A 19,106-nucleotide genomic window follows, 5' to 3' on the forward strand; every position below is an offset into this window, starting at 1 on the left:
TTGCCGTCCCGCTCGCACGCACGCACACGCATGCTAATGGCGCGATTAAAGCGCCGTTTTAAGCGGCCAAGATCCAAATAAAAGCGCAGATAATAGGGCAAACACGTTAGCACAAATCGCCGGCATAGTTTTATCAGCCAAGAGAAGCGGCTCCAATCGACGTCTAGCCGGTTTTTCCCAGCCATTTTCCATTCATGGGGCCAGCACCCATCTCCCCATCTCTGTCTCAGGCGGTACACTGAAAAAAGTAGTACCTTTTTACCTAAGTAAGTACTAATAAATAAAAAAAAATTTGGAAACTTTCATATGTAGTTTCAAAACTTAATTAAACAACAGAGCCTTTTGTTTTTATTTTTGTACAATTTTGTTTTTTAATTTTTTTTTTTAACTATTTTAAAAAATTTTTTTCAAGTGTAATTATGGGCTCTGCTTGATTTGCTCGTTGCTACGGTAAAACTTATCTTATTGTGCTTTCTCCTTTGATTCTTGGGGTTCAACGGTTCCGTTTTTCTTGATCTCGTTCTTCTTCTTGTGCGCTTTCTAGCAGTTCTATTTTCTCTTCTTCTTTCGCAGCGCATTCGTAGCACCTTGAGGGTTTTAAAATAGTTAGTGGTTCCTATCTACCCCAGCTAGATATTCGAATATGAGATACCCCTTTTTAAAATATTTTCTAAAAAGAAAAAAATTTTTTTCAAAAAAACAGTTTTTAAGATAGTTTTATTTGGATTATATTTATTTTTATGAATTTTATTTAATCCAACAAACGATTAAAAATCTATTCTAGATTTAAAATAGGAATATTAATTATTTTGGTGTCCACAGTAGCAGTTAACACACCTGCTCTCTACAGGGAATCGCATTCTACGCGTACAAAGTAAGCCTATGCCTGAATATTCAGCACTGTGATCCCCTTGTGGCAAGGGTCAGAGGCGTGATTGCCCGGATTTGAATATCCCGCCTTGAGTGCGCCGTACTTCGCACAGAACCCCTTGGAACAGCGACACGTGCGGAGTGGTATACGATACAGGGAGCCCAAAGACCGCATCAAAATGACAATATCGGAGGCCTTTAAGGATCAGGAAATCTTTGTCACAGGCGCCTCGGGTGGGTACAGTTTCAATTCCATTCTGCTGGATTTATGAAACAAACCAAAAGTTTAAAAATAAATTCTTTTTTAATCTTAAATTTGGTTCAGGCTTTGTGGGCAAGGCGCTGATCGAGAAGCTGTTGCGCTCCTGTCCCAAGCTGGGCCGGATCTACGTGCTGCTGCGGCCCAAGAAGGGGCAGTCCATTGAGGAGCGTCTGCAAGTGCAGTGGGAGTCGAAGCTGTATGAGCGCCTGCGAAGGGAGCAGCCCGATACCCGATCCAAGCTGGTGGCCATAGCCGGCGATGTGGAGCAGTTGGGCCTGGGAATAAGTAAGGCCGACCTCGAGCGGCTACGAAATGTGAACATTGTCTATCACTCGGCAGCCAGTGTGCGGTAAGATTAATATTTCGAGATTTTCAGTGTTGGTAAATACCTGAAAAAGCATAAAACCGACTTCAGAAACTATGAATCATAGCAATTTGATATTTTGTTTGGTGCTTAGTAAATCATTCAATAATTTTATAAAAGTGAGTGTGTATTATGTTAAATATCCAGTATTTGTAAATACCTTAAAATATTTTTAATGTATTGTAAAATGTGTATCATATAAATATGATATTTTCTGTGGTACTCTGTAAACATTTTTTTGATTTTTAACCTATTTTATATTTTTAAGTTTCGATGATGCCTTGAGAACAGCCATACTTATGAACACCCGTGGTACCCACGAACTGGTGAAGTTGGCCTTGGAGTGGCGTAAACTCAAGGCCTTCGTCCATGTGTCCACCACCTACTCGAACCCGGGAGTTCTGGAAGTGGAGGAGCGGGTCTATCCACCGCTGGCCGACTGGCGTACCACCATTAAACTAGCGGAGACCTATGACGAGGAGATCCTAAACGTCTTTAATCTCAAGTAAATGTATTACCTGAAATTCAGAAATAGTATGATAACATATCATATTTTATTATGATATATCATATATTATTATATAATATTATATCATATAACATTATATCATATCATATTATATCATATTTTACATCATGTCATATAATATCTTATCTTATATCATATATATTATCTCATCACATTATGCCATGTCATATAATATCATATCATATCATATTACATCTTATCATATCATATATCATATTATATTACATTATATAATCATATTATATCGTATCATATTGTATCATATTATAACATGTTAAATTAAATTATATTATATCATATTATAATATATCATATCACGTAATATCATATCCCAAATTTCAGGTATGGAAACTTCCAGCCATATTATATCATATCATATAACATAAGTTTATATCGTATCATATCATATCAAATCTTATTACATTTTATCAGATTGTATCATATGATATCATATAATATCATATCCCAAAATAATATCATATTATATAATATAATATAATATCATATTATATCGTATCATATCATATCATTTTACATCATATCATATCATCTTATTACATTTCATCATACAATATCGTATCCCAAATTATAGGTACGGAAACTTCCAGCCCAACACGTACACCTTCACCAAAAGTTTGGCCGAGCAGGTGGTCAACGAGTACAGGGATAGGCTGCCCATCTTTATCTTCAGGCCCTCGATCGGTAATATAATCTGATACCCACACATAACACCAATTACATTTGGGATCTCCAACCTTATGACAGTGGTCTCTACGATCGAGGAGCCCGTGCCCGGCTGGGCGGATAACTTCAATGGACCCACGGGGCTCTTGGTGGCCTGCGGCGTGGGTATCCTCCGCTCCCAAAACTGTGATCCCAACATTGTGGCCGACTTCGTGCCCGCCGACATTGTGGCCCGCACCCTGATCACAGCGGTGTACAAGTTCATGGGGGAATCGAAATCCAGGGACAAGACTGGCGAGCTGTACGTGGTAAACTGCGCCACGGCGAATATATCGCCGATCACCATGGGCGAGGTGATCGAGATCGGAAAGACGTTCATCAGGAAGAACCCCTTCGAGAAGACCCTGTGGCTGCCAGGGGGAGGGATGACCACCTGTCCGGTCCTCCACTTCGTGCGGGTGAGTTGTTGGGGTTGTATCGGGGACGGGGAAACACATTATCCTATAGAGAATTTTCATATCATCATAATATCATCAGATCAGCAATTGTATTTTTCAAGTGAGATCATTTTTATATGGTGTTTATACGGCTGAATGATTGGGGTTTTATGAGTATAGGAAAATATATTATTATAATCTGGAAATATGTGATAATCTTATAATAATCTAAATAAGTACCTTAGCAAATACGATATACGATGGTGTATATTTATCTAAAAAAATATGTAGTATATCCTAAGACTGAATTTAAAGATCCTGCAATCATATCATTCGAGTTGCATTAATTATTTTCATGTGGGTTATTAGGGTTATATAAGAATAGGAAATTCTATTATAATCTGGAAAAGTACTTTAGCAGATAGGATACGTTTATAATTATCTAAAAAAATATATAGCAGATCCTAAATCTGAATTTAAAGATCATGCTATCATCATTAGATTTGTGTTAACATATTTCATGTGAGATATATTGTATTTTTTATTTGTACGGGTGAGTTATTGGGGTTATATAGGAATAGAAGAGTCTATTATTATAATCTGGAAAAGTACTTAAGCAGATGGGATAAGTCTATATTTATCTTAAATATAAATATATATAGTAGATCCTTAATCTGAATTTATGTAACATGCTATCATAATATTTGCATTATAATTTTTTGAGTTATTGGGATTATATAATGAAAGGAAAATCCATTATTATAAACTGAAACAGTTTTTTAGCACACGTGATAAGTGTATATTTATTTTAAAAATATAGAATAGTTTAATCAGCATTTTTTTATAATTTAGAAATGTCTTAAGATTTACATTAATATTTATTATGTGAGATAATGTGTATTTAGTACTTGTGCGGTTAGTTATTATGGTTGTATAAGGCAAGGAAAATCCATTATTATAATCTAAAACAGTTCTATAGCACACAAGATAAGTGTATACATATTTGAAAAAATTTGGTTAGGTGCCAAATAAGAATTGCTATATTATATGAATCTAACATCAACATAAATATTTGTTAAGTGGGATAGGTTTTATTAAAAAGGTTTTTAGGTTTATATTATTTTTTTATTTAATTTTTTGTGTCTTAGTCTATATATATGTATATATTATATTATTTAAATCCCATTTATAGTTCTGCACCATGCATCTTCTGATGGCCGTTGTGGTGGACTCTCTGCTCCGTCTCTATAACGAAAAGCCTTTGTAAGTGGAAACGAACTTGCAGAGGAAGCTTAATATGTATAAGTAATTTCCTTTAATTATTTTCCAGCCTGATGAAGCTGCAGCGTCGTATTTTCGCCGCCTTCAGTGCCCTGCAAGTGTTTGCGATGACGGAGTGGCATTTTCAGAACGACAATTTCCGGGCTCTGCACGATATGGTTCCGGCCAACGAAATGTGAGTTATTTTATCTAAAAAAATATATATTAGCTGGCCTAGAAAGGAAAATAAGACTAAGTTATATTAATAATTATGGGTAAGTATTCTAGAACATATCATTTATCTTATGAACATTATCATCTTAAAATATATTAAAATGTTATGATACTAAAATAAAATGTAATGTATTCTTTTAGCGACACCTTTGGCTTCATGCAGCACGCGAACATCAACTATACGGAGTTCTTCCAGCACGGAATCCGGGGTGCCAAGGAGTTCCTGCTGAAGGAGAGTCCCGAGAGCAGCAGCGCCGCCCGCTTCCGCATAAAGATCTTCTACGTCCTCGACTACTTGTTCCGGGCCATCGTCTACAGCTTCCTGCTGCGCCTGATCTTCCGGTTTTTGGTCAGCCTGTGGTAGCCAAGTCCTTGGGGCATTGAAAATAGTTGGGTATCTTGGCATTGGTGGAATTCTGCTTACTTAAAGAATGTATTTGTTGAGTGATTGCTTGCATTTACATAATAATAATAAAATCTAATCAGAATTTTACAAAGCTGTGTTTACTATTATTAAATTAGTACATTTTTCGTCTGTTAAAAGCAACGAATTTGTTGATTAATTGCTTGCATTTTCAATACAATTTAAATTATAATTTTGTAAAGCTGTGTTTGTTATTTAAAATTAAGTTAAGTTGGGAGCTAATTTTCTTTTAATTTTTTAACTTCCCGCCCTTTGCTCTGCCCATCTGGCAGCACTGCACGCCCGCCACCTGGCGGGCCGAGTGGCAGCCCCACGGCAGTGGCAGCGCACGCAGGGTTGCTCCGAAATTGGCAAAAAACAAAATGGCGGCGTATAATATTTTTGTTTGGCATAGAATATAAAAATATCCGTATTTGTGTGTGCACCGAGTGGCGTAAACAAACGCCCTGCAAGCGGACAGAACAGGCAGTGAGCGAGCGGACTTTGGCAGGCGATCGGGCACCGCTGGAAGGGACCCGCACATCGCCAACTCGCGTTGGAAGGGCCAGCAGAGCCGGAGGAGGAGTTCCATATTCGCCACTTTTTGTTGTCAGGGCGCTTCCAAGGCGGGCAGCGGCCCCTTCCCGGGAACCACCGCTAATTGGATTGGACTGGAAAGAGGCGGAGCGCGCGGAGGCGGAGGCGGCAGAGGAAGAGGAAGAGGGGCAGGAGGAGGGACAGGAGGAGGGACAGGAGGCGGACCCGAGGAGGACGCCGCGATGGCCACCACCCAGCAGTACTCGCTGCGGTGGAACAACTACCTGCGCCACCTCACCTACTCCCTGGACAACCACCGGCTGAACGACGACTTCGTCGACGTCAGCCTCTGCGTGGACGGGCGCCGGATCAAGGCCCACAAGGTGGTGCTCTCGTCCTGCTCGTCGTACTTCAAGGAGATCTTCAAGGAGAACCCCCATCCGCACCCAGTCATTATCTTTAAGTTCATCAAGTTTGAGGATCTCAACTCGATCATCGAGTTCATGTACCAGGTGGGTCAAGGGTCCATCCACCCATTTAGTCCTGCGATCCTCTAGAGATTTGCACCGGGAACATTAGAATCCATCTTGCTGTCCAGTTTCGTTGTGTTCTTTTTAGGCAAAGCCAAGTTAAGAGAGGCAACTCTTAGTTATGGTCCTCAGATTATGATGGAAACATGCTAGAGATACCATCAAATACCTCAATCCTCTAGAGATCGGAACTAGGAAACGTGCAATACAACATCTTGACGAGTTTTTTAGTGTTCTCTTTAGGAAAAGTCATGTTATAGTCTACTTTTTATGATAAAATATGTGAATAGTTTAGAGATTTCGATTAGGATCACTTAAAAATATATAATACATCATCCTGTCGAGTTTCATGGCGGTTTATATAAGAAAAGCCAAGTTTCCAGGCAACTATTAATTACAGTCTTAATATTATTATAAAATATGCCATTCATACCATATAATATGTGAATAGTGTGTAGATTTCGATTAGGATCACTTAAAACTATATAATGCAAAATACTGTCGAGTTTCATGGTGTTTTATACTAGAAAAATCAAGTTATGCCAGGCAACTTTTGAATATAGTCTTCCAATTATAATGGATCCTTTTGAATTTCGACAAAAGTACGATTATATTCTTAGAAAATATTTTTATTTTCTTTAAAATGATAGAACTTCCATTAGAAATTGTCATTTTAATATATTTTTTAATTTTTTAAATTAAGGTAACGATTTTTTAAAAAATCTATGTTTTTTATTATGAATTTCATATAGTTTTAAGATATTTCACTGGGTAATTAGTTTATGGTTGAATTTATAATGATTTGTGGCTTAAAGAAACCCCAAAAAAGGTAGGCCTATTTACAAGTGAAGACGTTAGGCATCCTGTATTTAAATATTCTTGTTTTATGTGATTTTCTTTTTAAAATTCAAGATAATTCGAGAATCTTTAGAAACACAATGCTATTTCCGATTTTTTAATGTTAAGAAATTCGATTCGAAATTTTTTTTTTATAAATTATACTTTTATAAGCCTTACCCTTTAGAAATCCCAAAAGGGGGAACCTGTTTAAATGTAATGTGAACCCAAAGTACACCGAGAGGTCAAAAGTCTGTTAGATATACCTTTAAAAATGTTAGTAAACCTTAAGGAAAGCTATAAACGTAGAACTTATAGTCAATCCCCAGCCACAGATCGCTTCTCTCCATGTCTCTCTTTCTTCCGACTTTGCTAATCTATTCACCTCTTCCCTTCAGGGCGAAGTCAATGTGCAGCAGGAGGCGCTGCAGTCCTTCCTGCAGACCGCCGAGCTGCTGGCCGTCCAGGGGCTCACCGCCGAGGAGAAGGAGAAGCCGCAGATGCCGGTGGCGCCGCTGATCAGCGAGCACAAGCTGATCAAGACCATACCCAGCACCATTCGCGCGGTCAACGAGCAGCAGCAGCAGCAGGTGGCCAACGTGGCCCAGGCGCAGACGGCCACGCAGACCATCGAAATACCCACGGCCACGCTGCTGCAGGCCACCACCGCCAGCCAGGTGCAATCGCAGGTGGTGGCAGCCGCCGCGGCAGCCGCCCAGCAGCTGCAAGTCCAGCAGCAACAGCAGCAGCAGCATCACCATGTACAAACCACCCAGATCCAGCACATCCAAGTGCAATCTGCACCGCCCCCCCAGCAGCAGCAACAGCAGCAGCAGCAACAACAGCAGCAGCAGCAATCCCAGCAGCAACAGACAACGCCGGTGCAGACGCAACACCTGACCATCACGAATGCGGTGGCCCTGCCGGCGGCCAGTTCGGTGAAGAAGCGCAAGATCACCTTCTCCGACGACGATGACAACATCTACACCACCGAAACCGTTGACTATGCCGTCAAGGATGAGCAGACCATGGTGAAAAGTAAGTGCGGAGAGTATCTACTTTAGGATATCCCAGTAAACACCTTTTGTTGCCTCTCCTCAGCTGCCGAGATGACTTTCCTGCGCGGCGCCGTCAAGATGGACATACCCGACTACATTGTGGGCGAGGTGGATGACCGCCTGTCGGATGGAGCCACGCCGCAAACGTCGCAGGACGCCACCAATGCGGCGGCCCAGAATGTGGCCCAGTACTCCTCCGAGTACGAGATACTCACCGAGTCCGAAATGGAGGAGAAGTACCAGGCGGACGCGGACAACGCCGAGATTGCCATTGAGATGAGTGAGTATTGGAGCTGGATTAGAGGGAAAAAGTTATTTACTGTATTGCTCCATTTTAGCCCGATTGTTGACCAATGCGGGAGGGGCGGCGGGTGCGAACTCCGGCCAGGTGATGGAGGACACGGGTGGCGGCGGAGCAGGAAGTGGCCCCTCGACTACGGTGTCTGTGACGCCGGTCAAATCGGACAGCAAGGCCAGCGGGACAAACGGTGAGTGTGAAAGCTAGGGATTTCCAGAGGGTTTATTAAGAAGATCCCTAAGAAGCAGCTAAGAAATGCCCTGAAAAGCAAGAAATCTAATATTTTCTTTATTGAATTGTTTTATATATGATTTATTTTTAGTTTCCTGTGTTTATTTATGTTTTATTTGCTAGCTATAATAGTTTTTAAGTATTTTATAAGTTCCTAGTTTGCCCATTTTGATTTCTTCGTACCTTAAGTTAAGTTAATGGCTTGAAATGGTTGTGGTTAGCGTTGAACTCGGGCTGCATTTTGATTTAGTCGTTTAATTTGCATTTGTTAAATGTTTTATATTTATTTCCATACATATTAGTTGTTGTGGTTGTCGAATATGTCTCCAAAAAAAACAAAAGAAGATCAACTTAGAGAGCAACAATCGATCGTTCGCTAGAGACTGCCATATTGATTGTACGTATTTTCTGTATATTTTTAGATTCGCCCAATAATAAGTGGACGGAATGTCAGTTTTGCAAAATGGTTATAACCACGGTTAATCTTTGGAGACATATTCGCACCCAACACACCCCACAGCCGCCGCGCAAGTGCGATCTGTGCAATAAGAATTTCAAGAACAAGTACAGCCTGCGCGAGCACATACGCATCTCGCACGAGCAGAAGGTGGCCATCAAGACGGAGAACTGATGCGTGCTGATCGGCCTCAGCCAGCGGCGAGCAGGATCCGGAGCGGCGTCGATAGGATATTTGATGAAGGCGGCCGAGAGATATAGTTAATTACGTCCAGCTTGGCGAGAAGCCAACCAACCAACCAACCAGCCAGCCAGCCAATTCCCTACCCTCCCCCAGTACCCAGCAAAAGGCCCCCCAAACTAGCCAAAATTGTCAACTCACATGCAAAGCAGTTAGGAGTACGGAGCGTTACACTTAGCGTACACTTAGCCCTCGATGTTTAGCCCCTATGCGTAGTTATATAGCCCCCTCACGGTAGCCTGTAAGTCAAGTCAGTCAGTCAGTCAGTCGGTCAGTCGGTCAGTCGGTGAGTGGAGCTGGTGATCCCGTCGTTGACCAAGCCATGTCGTGTGTCCACGTAATGCGTACATGTACCACTTGTATTTTAGTCCACAACTTGCTTTAGACACTTCTCCATTATTATTGTGTAGATGGCAAAGTGCAAGCCCTTGGAAACCCCATTGACACCGTCATTATGTATATAAACACACACGAAACACAGGAATCTTTGGAGATTTGAAGGCCCACTGGGTGCTTAACAGCTCAGACAGAGTGATAGAATTTAAAGAAGGAACAGATAAAGTTGTTTGTAGAAGCCCTATTTAACTATATCCAAGCTCTTAAACAGCCTAAGCAGCTGTAAAGCCCCGAAATGTATTATTTCTTACTTAAAACTCTGATATTACTCAGTTTTGTACATAGAGCTAGGCGACTTAACCTACTTTTAGACACCAAAAACATGTTTAGCGATCCCTAATCCCCCCCAAAGCTCTGTACTTTGCTCACCAAAAAACGAACTAAAATACCCCTTGTGTACAAATTTACGATACGATAATTAACGTATAGCCCAGCGCGCTCTTTTGACCATCTGTGTTCAGCATTAGAGCGTTGGCCGTTGAATGTAAATTAGCTAAATTAGTTTTAGTTTAGTTTAAGAGCCCCCTGTCCCTAGTTTAGTTCTTTGGTATAACTTAGTTGAGTAGCCCACACGAGCCAAGTGAAAACGGAAGTCATAGCGCGTACGCTAGGTTTAGTTGAAAGTATTTTCCAAAACAAGTTAAGTAACAAACAAAAAAGAAAAACAAAAAACAAAAGACAAAAAAAAGGAAAAAAATATAAGAAAAACCTGTAGAAATCCTCTCTAAGACAAGAACTCAAAATCACAAACACGGATACATACTAAAGATAATCTAGTTAAATGAAGAGCAAACTCATACGTATTACTTATCGATCCGCATATTGATCTATGTATACACCTCTAGTTAATGTTATATCTCTAAAAGCCCGGCGTTGGGCCTGCAGCAGTCTAAACCCCAGGCCGTGGTCCCAGGGAAAATAAGGAAAGTCCCACACGAACCCACCCAACCACTATTTTCGGCCCATTTTGCCACTTGCCAACGAGACAATGGATGGGACTGCGGCCGCAAGGGGCTAACTGATCGGTTTTCCGGGCTTTTGGGCAGCACATAGGCCGGAGATTCCAATTCCAAACCCAAAAACACTAGCTCTAAGCCGTGTGTGTGTGGATTGATTCATGCACATCAACGAAATGAAACTAAATTACTCGATTCAATTCGTTTTGCTAGAAAAGAAAGAGACAGCTACAGAGAGCGAGAAAGAGATGGAGAGAGCGAAAAATAAAAGAATTACATGTAAACCATTTAAAAGTTAACTTAGTTCTTACTGGTTGTGATTGTAAAGGGGTTCCTAACTTTGTTAGTACACTTTTCTAATCAAGAACTATTTTCCCTTGCAGCTGCCGTGAAACAGGAGCCGGGCTCTGAGGCCAGCAGTGCACCAGAAGCTGGCGAAAGCAGACGCATTGCACCTGCACCTGCGACAACGACAGCTGGAAGCGATGAGGAAAACGCCCAGGACACTGGCCTCCCGCCACTCATCTGCAACTTCTGCAACAGACACCTCAAGTCGGTGAGCGCCCTGCGGCGACACATTGCCTCCAGGCACTCGGAGATCCAGGACAAGGAGCACGAGTGCTTCATCTGCATCAAGAGCTTCAAGACCAAGTGGTCCCTGTCCACGCACAACTCGCGCTTCCACCGCGAGATGGGCTGCTCCTCGAAGGGATTCAGCAAGGTCGAGTACGCCGATCACTGATTCGCAGTGCGCCATTCACTAGAATTAGAATCGTATGGTTTTCTACCTTGCTTCCTTATTAGAGCAATTACTTTTGGCTAACAACAAAATATAACAACTTGTAAACTTCAAATAATTTCTTATTTGAGAACAGAAACCCTAGGAAATAATATATTATATTGATTTGCTTATATGGTTTCGTACTTGTGGCATCAAACTTGTTTTCTTATTAGAGCAATTACTTTTGGTAATCAAAACATTTGTTTCAAATACTAGGGCTGACTTGTATAAATTGAAAAAGTTTGTATTTGAGAACAGAAACTCTAGGAAATAATATACTATTATTGTTTCATATCATATAGTATACGGTTTCCTCTTGTATCATAAAAGTTGTTTCTTAATTGTAGCTTTTACGTTTGGGTAACAACAAGTTATACAAATCTGAATTTAAAATATGGCTAACGTGTACTCTTAATAAGTTTTTATTTAAGAACAGAAACCCTAGTTTTTAATTTTTGTTCAAAGGGAAGTTATATATTATTTTGTTTGTCGCCATGCTCAGTTCTTTTTTGAAGTTAAGGATGCTAATATATTTTATCTAGAAAAATGCTTTTTGCCTAACAAATTTTGTAGTCTTGCTTGGGAAATATTTTTTTGTTGATAATACTCAGTTAATTTATATTTTTCATGTCAATTTTAAAACGTTTTTTGCTTAAAACCTTGTAAATTTCATGGAGCTGCTGTTTTTTAGTTCTTAAATGTTTTGATCTTTTATCAAAAATAGAATTTTTACAAAATAGTATTTTTTAAATGTCTTAATACTTAAAATGAAATATGTATAGCTTGTTCGTTAACTCCAGAAATGTTAAAATTTAATTTTAGAAGCATTTTGTTTGATTTTTTAGGTCTTTTACTTGTTTAAAAAAATTAATCTTTTCAATTTAATCTTACTTATGAGGAAGACCTGCTTGTAAACCCCACGAATGTAAAAACTTAACTTAAGAAGCAATATTTTAACTTTAATATCTTAACTTTTTTAAAAATTATACTTTTCAAACCGAAACAATTTTTAAAAAGCTTATGAAAAAGGAACAATGTTTCTAAACCCTAGAAATTTTTAAACATAATCTTTAAAAGCAATTCATATGATTTTCGACTGACCTTGTCTTAACTATACTTTCAAAAATGAAACTTTCCAATCCAAATGTATATTTTAAGGGCCTAAAACTGATAAAAAAGTATATATGGGCTTTTTGTAAATCCTACAAATGTTAAACCTAATTTTGTAAGCAATTAATATCCCTTCGACTGACTTATTTCCTTGTTAATGCTACCCATTAGTCCATGTACATACGTTCATATAGGAGATCCCAGCCCCCAATAAAAGCCCAAACTTATGGTATGTGAATTGAAATGCGTTTAATGACTTAACTACTAATTCCACCTGCGTTTTGTGGAAAGCGATAGTGTCCGTTTTCGAGGGTGTTGCAAAAAAAAAGGAGCAAAAAGCGTCGGAGCCTACAGCTTCTCCAGGCCGGGCAGCGGGAACTGCCTGCTGAACTGGGCCACGTTCTTGCGGATCTCGGCCACCTGGCCCTGGATGGCCGCGTTCTCGGCCAGCTCCTTGTGGTAGTCGGCCAGCTTGGGACTGCTGGCCGACTTGGCCGCCTGGGCGCCCACTTTCAGCGCCGCATCGATGAAGGCCACCACCTGCTCGATGTCCTTGTCGGCCAGACCACGGGTGGTCAGCGCAGGAGTGCCCAGGCGGATGCCCGAGGGATTCAGGGCGGACTTGTCGCCCGGCACCGTGTTCTTGTTGCACGCAATGCCCACCTCCTCCAGGATGTACTCGGCCTTGGCGCCCGTCAGACCCGCCTTGCGCACATCCACCAGCACCAAGTGGACATCGGTGCCGCCGGTGGCCACCTGGTAGCCCCGCGCGATGAGGCCGTCGCACAGCACCTTGGCGTTCTTGAGCACCTGCGTCTGGTAGGCCTTGAACTCGGGCGTCTTGGCCTGCCTGAAGGCGGTGGCTATGCCGCCCACGGCATTGTTGTGCGGGCCACCCTGGAGCGAGGGGAACACCGCCTGGTTGATGCGCTCCTCCAGATCGTACAGCACCTTCTCGCCGTTCGCCTTGGTGCTGCGCACTCCCTTGCGGAAGAAGATCACGCCGGCGCGCGGACCACGCAGCGTCTTGTGCGTGGTGGTGGTCACGATGTCGGCGTACTCGAAGGGCGAGGGAATCAGGCCGGCGGCCACTATGCCCGCCACATGGGCCATGTCGGCCATCAGGTAGGCGCCCACGTCATCGCAGATCTGGCGGAAGCGGGCGTAGTCCAGCAGCCGGGAGTAGCACGAGATGCCGGCAATGATGATCTGCGGCCGGAAGGTCTTGGCCGCCTCCGCCAGCTTGTCGTAGTCGATGATGCCCGTCTCCGGGTTCACCTTGTACGGCATGCTCTCGAAGAAGATCGACGTGGCCGAGATCTTCTTGGTGGGCGTGAAGAAGCCGTGGGTCAGGTGGCCGCCGTCGGGCAGGTCCAGGCCCATGATCCGGTCGTGGGGACGGCACACGCCCGTGTAGACGGCCAGGTTGGCCGGCGAGCCGGAGTAGGGCTGCACATTCACGCCCCACTTGTCCTCGGCCAGGTTGAACAGCTCGCGGCCCCGCTTCTGGGCGAGCAGCTCCACGCGGTCGATGAACTCGTTGCCGCCGTAGTACCTGGGAGTGGGAGATAGAACAAGGATTAGTCAGGGATCACTAGGGGTTTTGGGCAAGATTCTATTATAAAGTGGAAATTAATAAGATATGTTACACTATCTGTAGAAAATGCCATTATAAGCGAGGATAACTTTGGGTTCTGTGGGCAAAGATCTTATCATTATATCATATAGTAGGAAAAATATCATTAGTTGATTTGTAAAATCTATTATTATCCTCGCTTGATATCGCTTGAGGTTTTAGTGGGTTAACATTTTGTTTTAATAATATCATATATCAATAATATCATATATCATATCCTTTCATATAATAATATCATCTATCATATTGTACCATATCAATAATATGTGTACTAACCATAATTAAGCGAGGATCACTTTAGGTTCTAATGAGCAAAGGTGTTATTTTAATATCATATGATCAGGAAATATATCATTGGTTTATTTTTCACTACTATCCTCGCCTGATTTCATTTAAGGTTCCAATAGGTTAGGATCTTATTTTAATAATATCATATATAATATCAGATTAATAATATCATATATCATATCATTTATATCATATATCATATCATAGATAACATTATTTTATATACTATCTATAAAACAAACAAGGATCACTTGATCTAATTTCAATTATATCATATATCATATTATATCATATCATATCAATAACAGAACTGAGCAACTAAGCATTAAAAGTTGATTCTTTCAAAAAGGATCTCTTATGGTTTGGGAAAATAAAGATCATCCCAACAATATTCCATCCTAGTTATATATGATATAAATATTTAAGATAAGGTACAGCAAATAACTGAAAATATTTTATTGATGATTATTTAGTTTTTATTAGATTAAGAGGTAAATAATTCTAAGATATCATTCTTTAAATATTCCATCCAAGTTATATACATTTTTATAATAATGTATAGGAATAAGTAAGAATGTTTTACCTATGATAAATTGGGGTTTAGAATAGGTTAGGAGGAAAATAATTCGAGGAGATCTCTTATGGTTTAGGGAATATGAAGATCATCATAATAATCCAGAATGAGACCATGGGAATAACTAAAGAACTATCCTAGCTATATAGTATAAGTATATATTATATAGGAATTATATACATAAAATGTGATTTTAATAAGACTAAGAGTAAAATAAGTCTAACTCTTATGGTATGGGGAATGTATCAACATTGATCCAATTCCATCCATGTTATGTGATATAAATATTTTTGATAGAGTACAGGAATAACTAAAAATCTTCTATCTATAATAACTTTACTTTAAAAACAGTATAATACTGTTTCGACCCCTTTATAAAGATTTTTACCCACCCGATGGATCCCTCCCTACCAACCCTATATCCTATAACACGATTCCACTCACCGCTTGCCGGGATATCCCTCGGAGTACTTGTTGGTCAGGCAGGAGCTCAGGCTCTCCAGCACCGCCACCGAGGTGAAGTTCTCGCTGGCGATCATCTCGAGGCCCTCGCGCTGGCGCTCCTTCTCCTTCTTGATCAGCTCGGCCAGCTCGGGATCGCCCTGCTCCAGCGGGGTTTGCAGCAACTTCTGATCGGCCATGTCCTGTTTTGGGTCGCGGGATTGCACAGGTTAGTAAAAGTACGTATATAGTATATGGGGTCCGGAGTGCCAAACGATGCGTTTGCCCAGACGATCGCTGGATTTGTGCTGGCTGCGGAAAATCGATCCCTGCCTGGTCAGCTATCCGCACCCATGTTTCCATTTCGAAACAACAAAAATATTTATGTTCCCGCGGGCATGGCGAAAAATCACAAACAAACATGGGTTCAATGGGTTCAAATAGCATTGGAAAAATTCTGGTGATAAGGCGGCGGGCGCAGCTATCGCCAGGCGGAGATTAGCCTCCGGTGGATGCACCATGGCAACCACTCGAGGTGGGCCACCTTCTCGATTAGATTGGTCGAAAAACCAGGTTATATCACCCGGAGGCACATCATTTTGGGCCACCAATCCCCAAGATTTGCAAATGCGACCCCCCACGGACGGAGGCGAAGCTATTTGCGGCCCGCCTATCTCCTGCATCTGCCTGTCTGCCCGTCGGGGTCACGGGTTCGAGTCCCCCGGGCGATAAGGACACTGCGGGCCCCCTCCGGAGCTGACGCACTTCGGAAAGATCGGGAAACATATAGGCGAAATGGGCTCGGAGAAGTACGGAGGTAAATGAAAAGTCGAAAAATACACTAATTTGATTCATAGATGCAAAATAAGAGTTCAAAAATGAGAAATTTTTTTCTTTCACCAAAATATTTTAAAAATATTTAAGTAAATGATTACCTAAATTTAATTATTCATTATTTTTTTGCGTAGGGATTTAAAGCATTTAAATATATTTAGCTTTATATAATTTTTTTTTTAATTTAAGTTTTGAATAATTTTTTTTACATGGAAGTGTACAGAAAAATTTAAGTTCGATTCCAAATTATTTTTATAAAGATTTTTAAAAAGATGTTTTTTTAGAAGCACAAGTTAGCTGATCTTAAACAAAAATTCAAATATAACTTAATCTCAATTTTTTAACTTACTTTAAAGGCCTAGAAGAGAGTCATAGGTTAACAAGTTAAATGGAAAACAAGTTTACCGAATAAACTAATTTGAATAATTATTAACCACACGTAAGTCAACTTTTCTTTCCTAAAAAGGTTAACAAAACCAAAAAACACATTATTTTCATAAGATTAATATTAATTTAATAATATATTTACTAGCTTTAATTTGTAAAATAAATAAATAAGATCATATTTCAACAGAGATGCAAATTATCCAAAAATTTTTAGAAATTTAGCTTTAGAATTAAAAGAAAAAAAAGTCATGATGTATACTACAGTTTTTAATTGAGTACTTTTTATAATTATTAACATTCACTATAGAAAAAAAATTAGATAAACAAAACATTTGCTTTAAAGTAAGCTGGTATTTTCCCTAAATTGAATGCCAATTTGCGTTCACGAGTCAAGTTCAAAAATGCAAAATATTTGTACGTTTACTTATCTGTACCTACATGTGAATTTATCTATATCTACCCACAAACTCTGCTTTTTGCGGTGGAAATTCGATTTAAAGGCCATTGCCAGATGTTTTCTAGCGATGTCAGTTTTATTCGGTAAACAAGTGCTTAAGAGAAGAACAAAAACAGCTTTCGATAGGGCCAAAAACCCACGAAATTCGAGTAGGCTCAAACAAGTTTCAGGCTGAACAAAAAAATTAATCAAAAATATTTAGGCCTGGCGAAGCGAAGCTTTTAATACCCTACCTACATATATAAAATTTGTGTCTTGAAAAAATCCATTGAATAACTAATAAAATAATATAATATTTCTATTACAATACAAATATAACAATCCCCAAAACTAAAAAAAAATTGACAAAATTTTAGTATTTTTTTATAATTAATTTATCTTTATAATAGATCTCAAGCCCCTTGAAATAATAATAAAAATATTAGGATAAGCCCCAAAACTAGAAAAATTTGATGAGATTGTAATCTTTTTTATGAAACTTTTTGTTATTATAATAAATAAATAGAACTCAGGAACTTCATAGTGATACAACGCCCCTATTATAATAAAAATATTTTGAAAAAAATCATGAAATTTTATCAAATTTTAATTTCTTTGAGAAACTATGTATATATATATTAATATATTCATATAATAGATAACCACAACTATAGTAATATTATGATAAACTCTCGAACTAAAAAAAATTGATTAAATATTATTTTTTCAAGAAACTAGTATTATTGTAATAGATAGATAGAATAATAGATAGATAGATAGTATAATACCACATGCCTATTATAATCAAAATATTTTTATAAGCCCTTGAACTGAGGAAATTTGACTTGGCTGCAACCTTAAAAAAAACCTATCGATCTCTATAAAAGATAATAGATCTGAAGACCCCCAAGAGGTATGAGATGTAATACTATAATATGCATGGTTAATAAACAACGTTTCACAGCCTTATATAGTGTTTGAAACCTATCTTCAGGGGCTAATGTTTACTCCACAAACTAGTTCCATGGATTATGATACTCCACGTAAGGGTAGCACTTCCGAAGAAAACACATGGTTTGGGGGAACCGAAGCACATGGCAGGCCAACGCGTAAACAAACCGCCATATAGAACCGAACCATCTTGTGGGCACCGATCCCTACAGAGAGCACTCTCCGTACACCCCTTAATTGGCCAATTAACCGCGATTTAGGGCTTATTCTCTAGGATCTCGATAGCTCACCCACCTTGAAAGTGCTCCGTTTGCAGTCCGAATATCGTCTGATCGAGGGAAGAAGTGCCGATGGCGATGGCGATGGCGATGGCGTCTGGTTCTCGGAGGGGCCGCGAGTTAAAGCTCCGCTCAGCTTTCTGGAGGCGAAGTTAGCCCGCTGGCCAGCTTTGGTGTTCAGGTCCCGACTAAAGCAGAACCGAAGCTTTTGGGGCAGTGTAGAGCGGGCCTGCTGCATGTCTGGGGATCTGCGGGATTTAAGGATGGGTTTGGGATATTCCTCAGGTTTTTATATAATTTTTAATTATTTATTTTTGTTTTTTCCTCCTCTGTGTAGCACTCACACGGCTGCGTTCGAATCGGAACTGCCGGGAAAAAACAAGCGTCGCGCCGCTGGCTTGAGAGCGACTCGGCTGATAAGCGGCGCTGATAACCCCTGACCCGCAGCCCCGTGATAAGGCCGCCCAAGAGTGCCACTGCCCCGGGTCGTTATCTCTTGGCCAGCATCCGAAATTCCACAATTCCAGAACACAAATATCGAAACACGCGTAACGACTTGTTTACGTCCAAGTGTATCAGCTGTTCGGGCGGTGGGACCGCTTCTCTTGGGAGCTTTCAGGGCAGTCTGGCAAGGCCATACTTAAAATTGTGGTGAACCATTACGGCAGCTCTTTAGTTCATAATAACACCATTCCATATTTAGCTATTTATAGTTTATGGTTTTTAAATTTGCCTAGAAACATGTAGATCATTTTTTACTTTTGTGAAATAATAGAGATATATGAAGCAAAGCTAACCAGGCTGGGG

At 40.3% G+C, this 19,106-nt stretch overlaps 3 protein-coding genes across 4 annotated transcripts; 2 read left to right on the forward strand and 1 right to left on the reverse strand.

Annotated features, from left to right (window-relative positions):
• Nucleotides 1–934: 934 nt before the first annotated feature.
• LOC108036578 (putative fatty acyl-CoA reductase CG5065) lies at nucleotides 935–5,137 on the forward strand. The gene is made up of 8 exons (XM_017112834.3): nucleotides 935–1,104; nucleotides 1,196–1,481; nucleotides 1,765–2,001; nucleotides 2,618–2,727; nucleotides 2,791–3,167; nucleotides 4,339–4,409; nucleotides 4,477–4,602; nucleotides 4,782–5,137. Exons 1-8 carry the CDS (start codon nucleotides 1,050–1,052, stop codon nucleotides 5,002–5,004), a joined length of 1,485 nt encoding a protein of 494 aa, XP_016968323.1. The 5' UTR covers nucleotides 935–1,049; the 3' UTR covers nucleotides 5,005–5,137.
• A 268-nt stretch (nucleotides 5,138–5,405) lies between these two features.
• On the forward strand, nucleotides 5,406–12,712 carry LOC108033180 (modifier of mdg4). Of its 2 annotated transcripts, none has more exons than XM_017107538.3 (5): nucleotides 5,406–6,092; nucleotides 7,346–7,985; nucleotides 8,049–8,285; nucleotides 8,344–8,493; nucleotides 10,967–12,712. In XM_017107538.3, the coding sequence occupies exons 1-5, from the start codon at nucleotides 5,823–5,825 to the stop codon at nucleotides 11,323–11,325; spliced, it is 1,656 nt and encodes a 551-aa protein (XP_016963027.1). In that variant the 5' UTR covers nucleotides 5,406–5,822; the 3' UTR covers nucleotides 11,326–12,712. The 2 variants fall into 2 exon arrangements, with proteins under 2 accessions (XP_016963027.1, XP_016962951.1); XM_017107462.3 differs by lacking the exon at nucleotides 10,967–12,712 and adding an exon at nucleotides 8,957–10,877 and having other exon boundaries at nucleotides 5,407–6,092.
• On the reverse strand, nucleotides 12,699–18,853 carry LOC108033098 (serine hydroxymethyltransferase). Its single transcript, XM_017107339.3, has 4 exons — nucleotides 18,644–18,853; nucleotides 18,316–18,547; nucleotides 15,417–15,616; nucleotides 12,699–14,029 (listed from the first exon to the last, which is right to left on the reverse strand). Exons 2-4 carry the CDS (start codon nucleotides 18,535–18,537, stop codon nucleotides 12,823–12,825), a joined length of 1,629 nt encoding a protein of 542 aa, XP_016962828.1. The 5' UTR covers nucleotides 18,538–18,547; nucleotides 18,644–18,853; the 3' UTR covers nucleotides 12,699–12,822.
• Nucleotides 18,854–19,106: the final 253 nt, after the last annotated feature.

The sequence above is a fragment of the Drosophila biarmipes genome, chromosome X (genome assembly GCF_025231255.1).
Source record: "Drosophila biarmipes strain raj3 chromosome X, RU_DBia_V1.1, whole genome shotgun sequence".
Taxonomy (NCBI): domain Eukaryota; kingdom Metazoa; phylum Arthropoda; class Insecta; order Diptera; family Drosophilidae; genus Drosophila; species Drosophila biarmipes.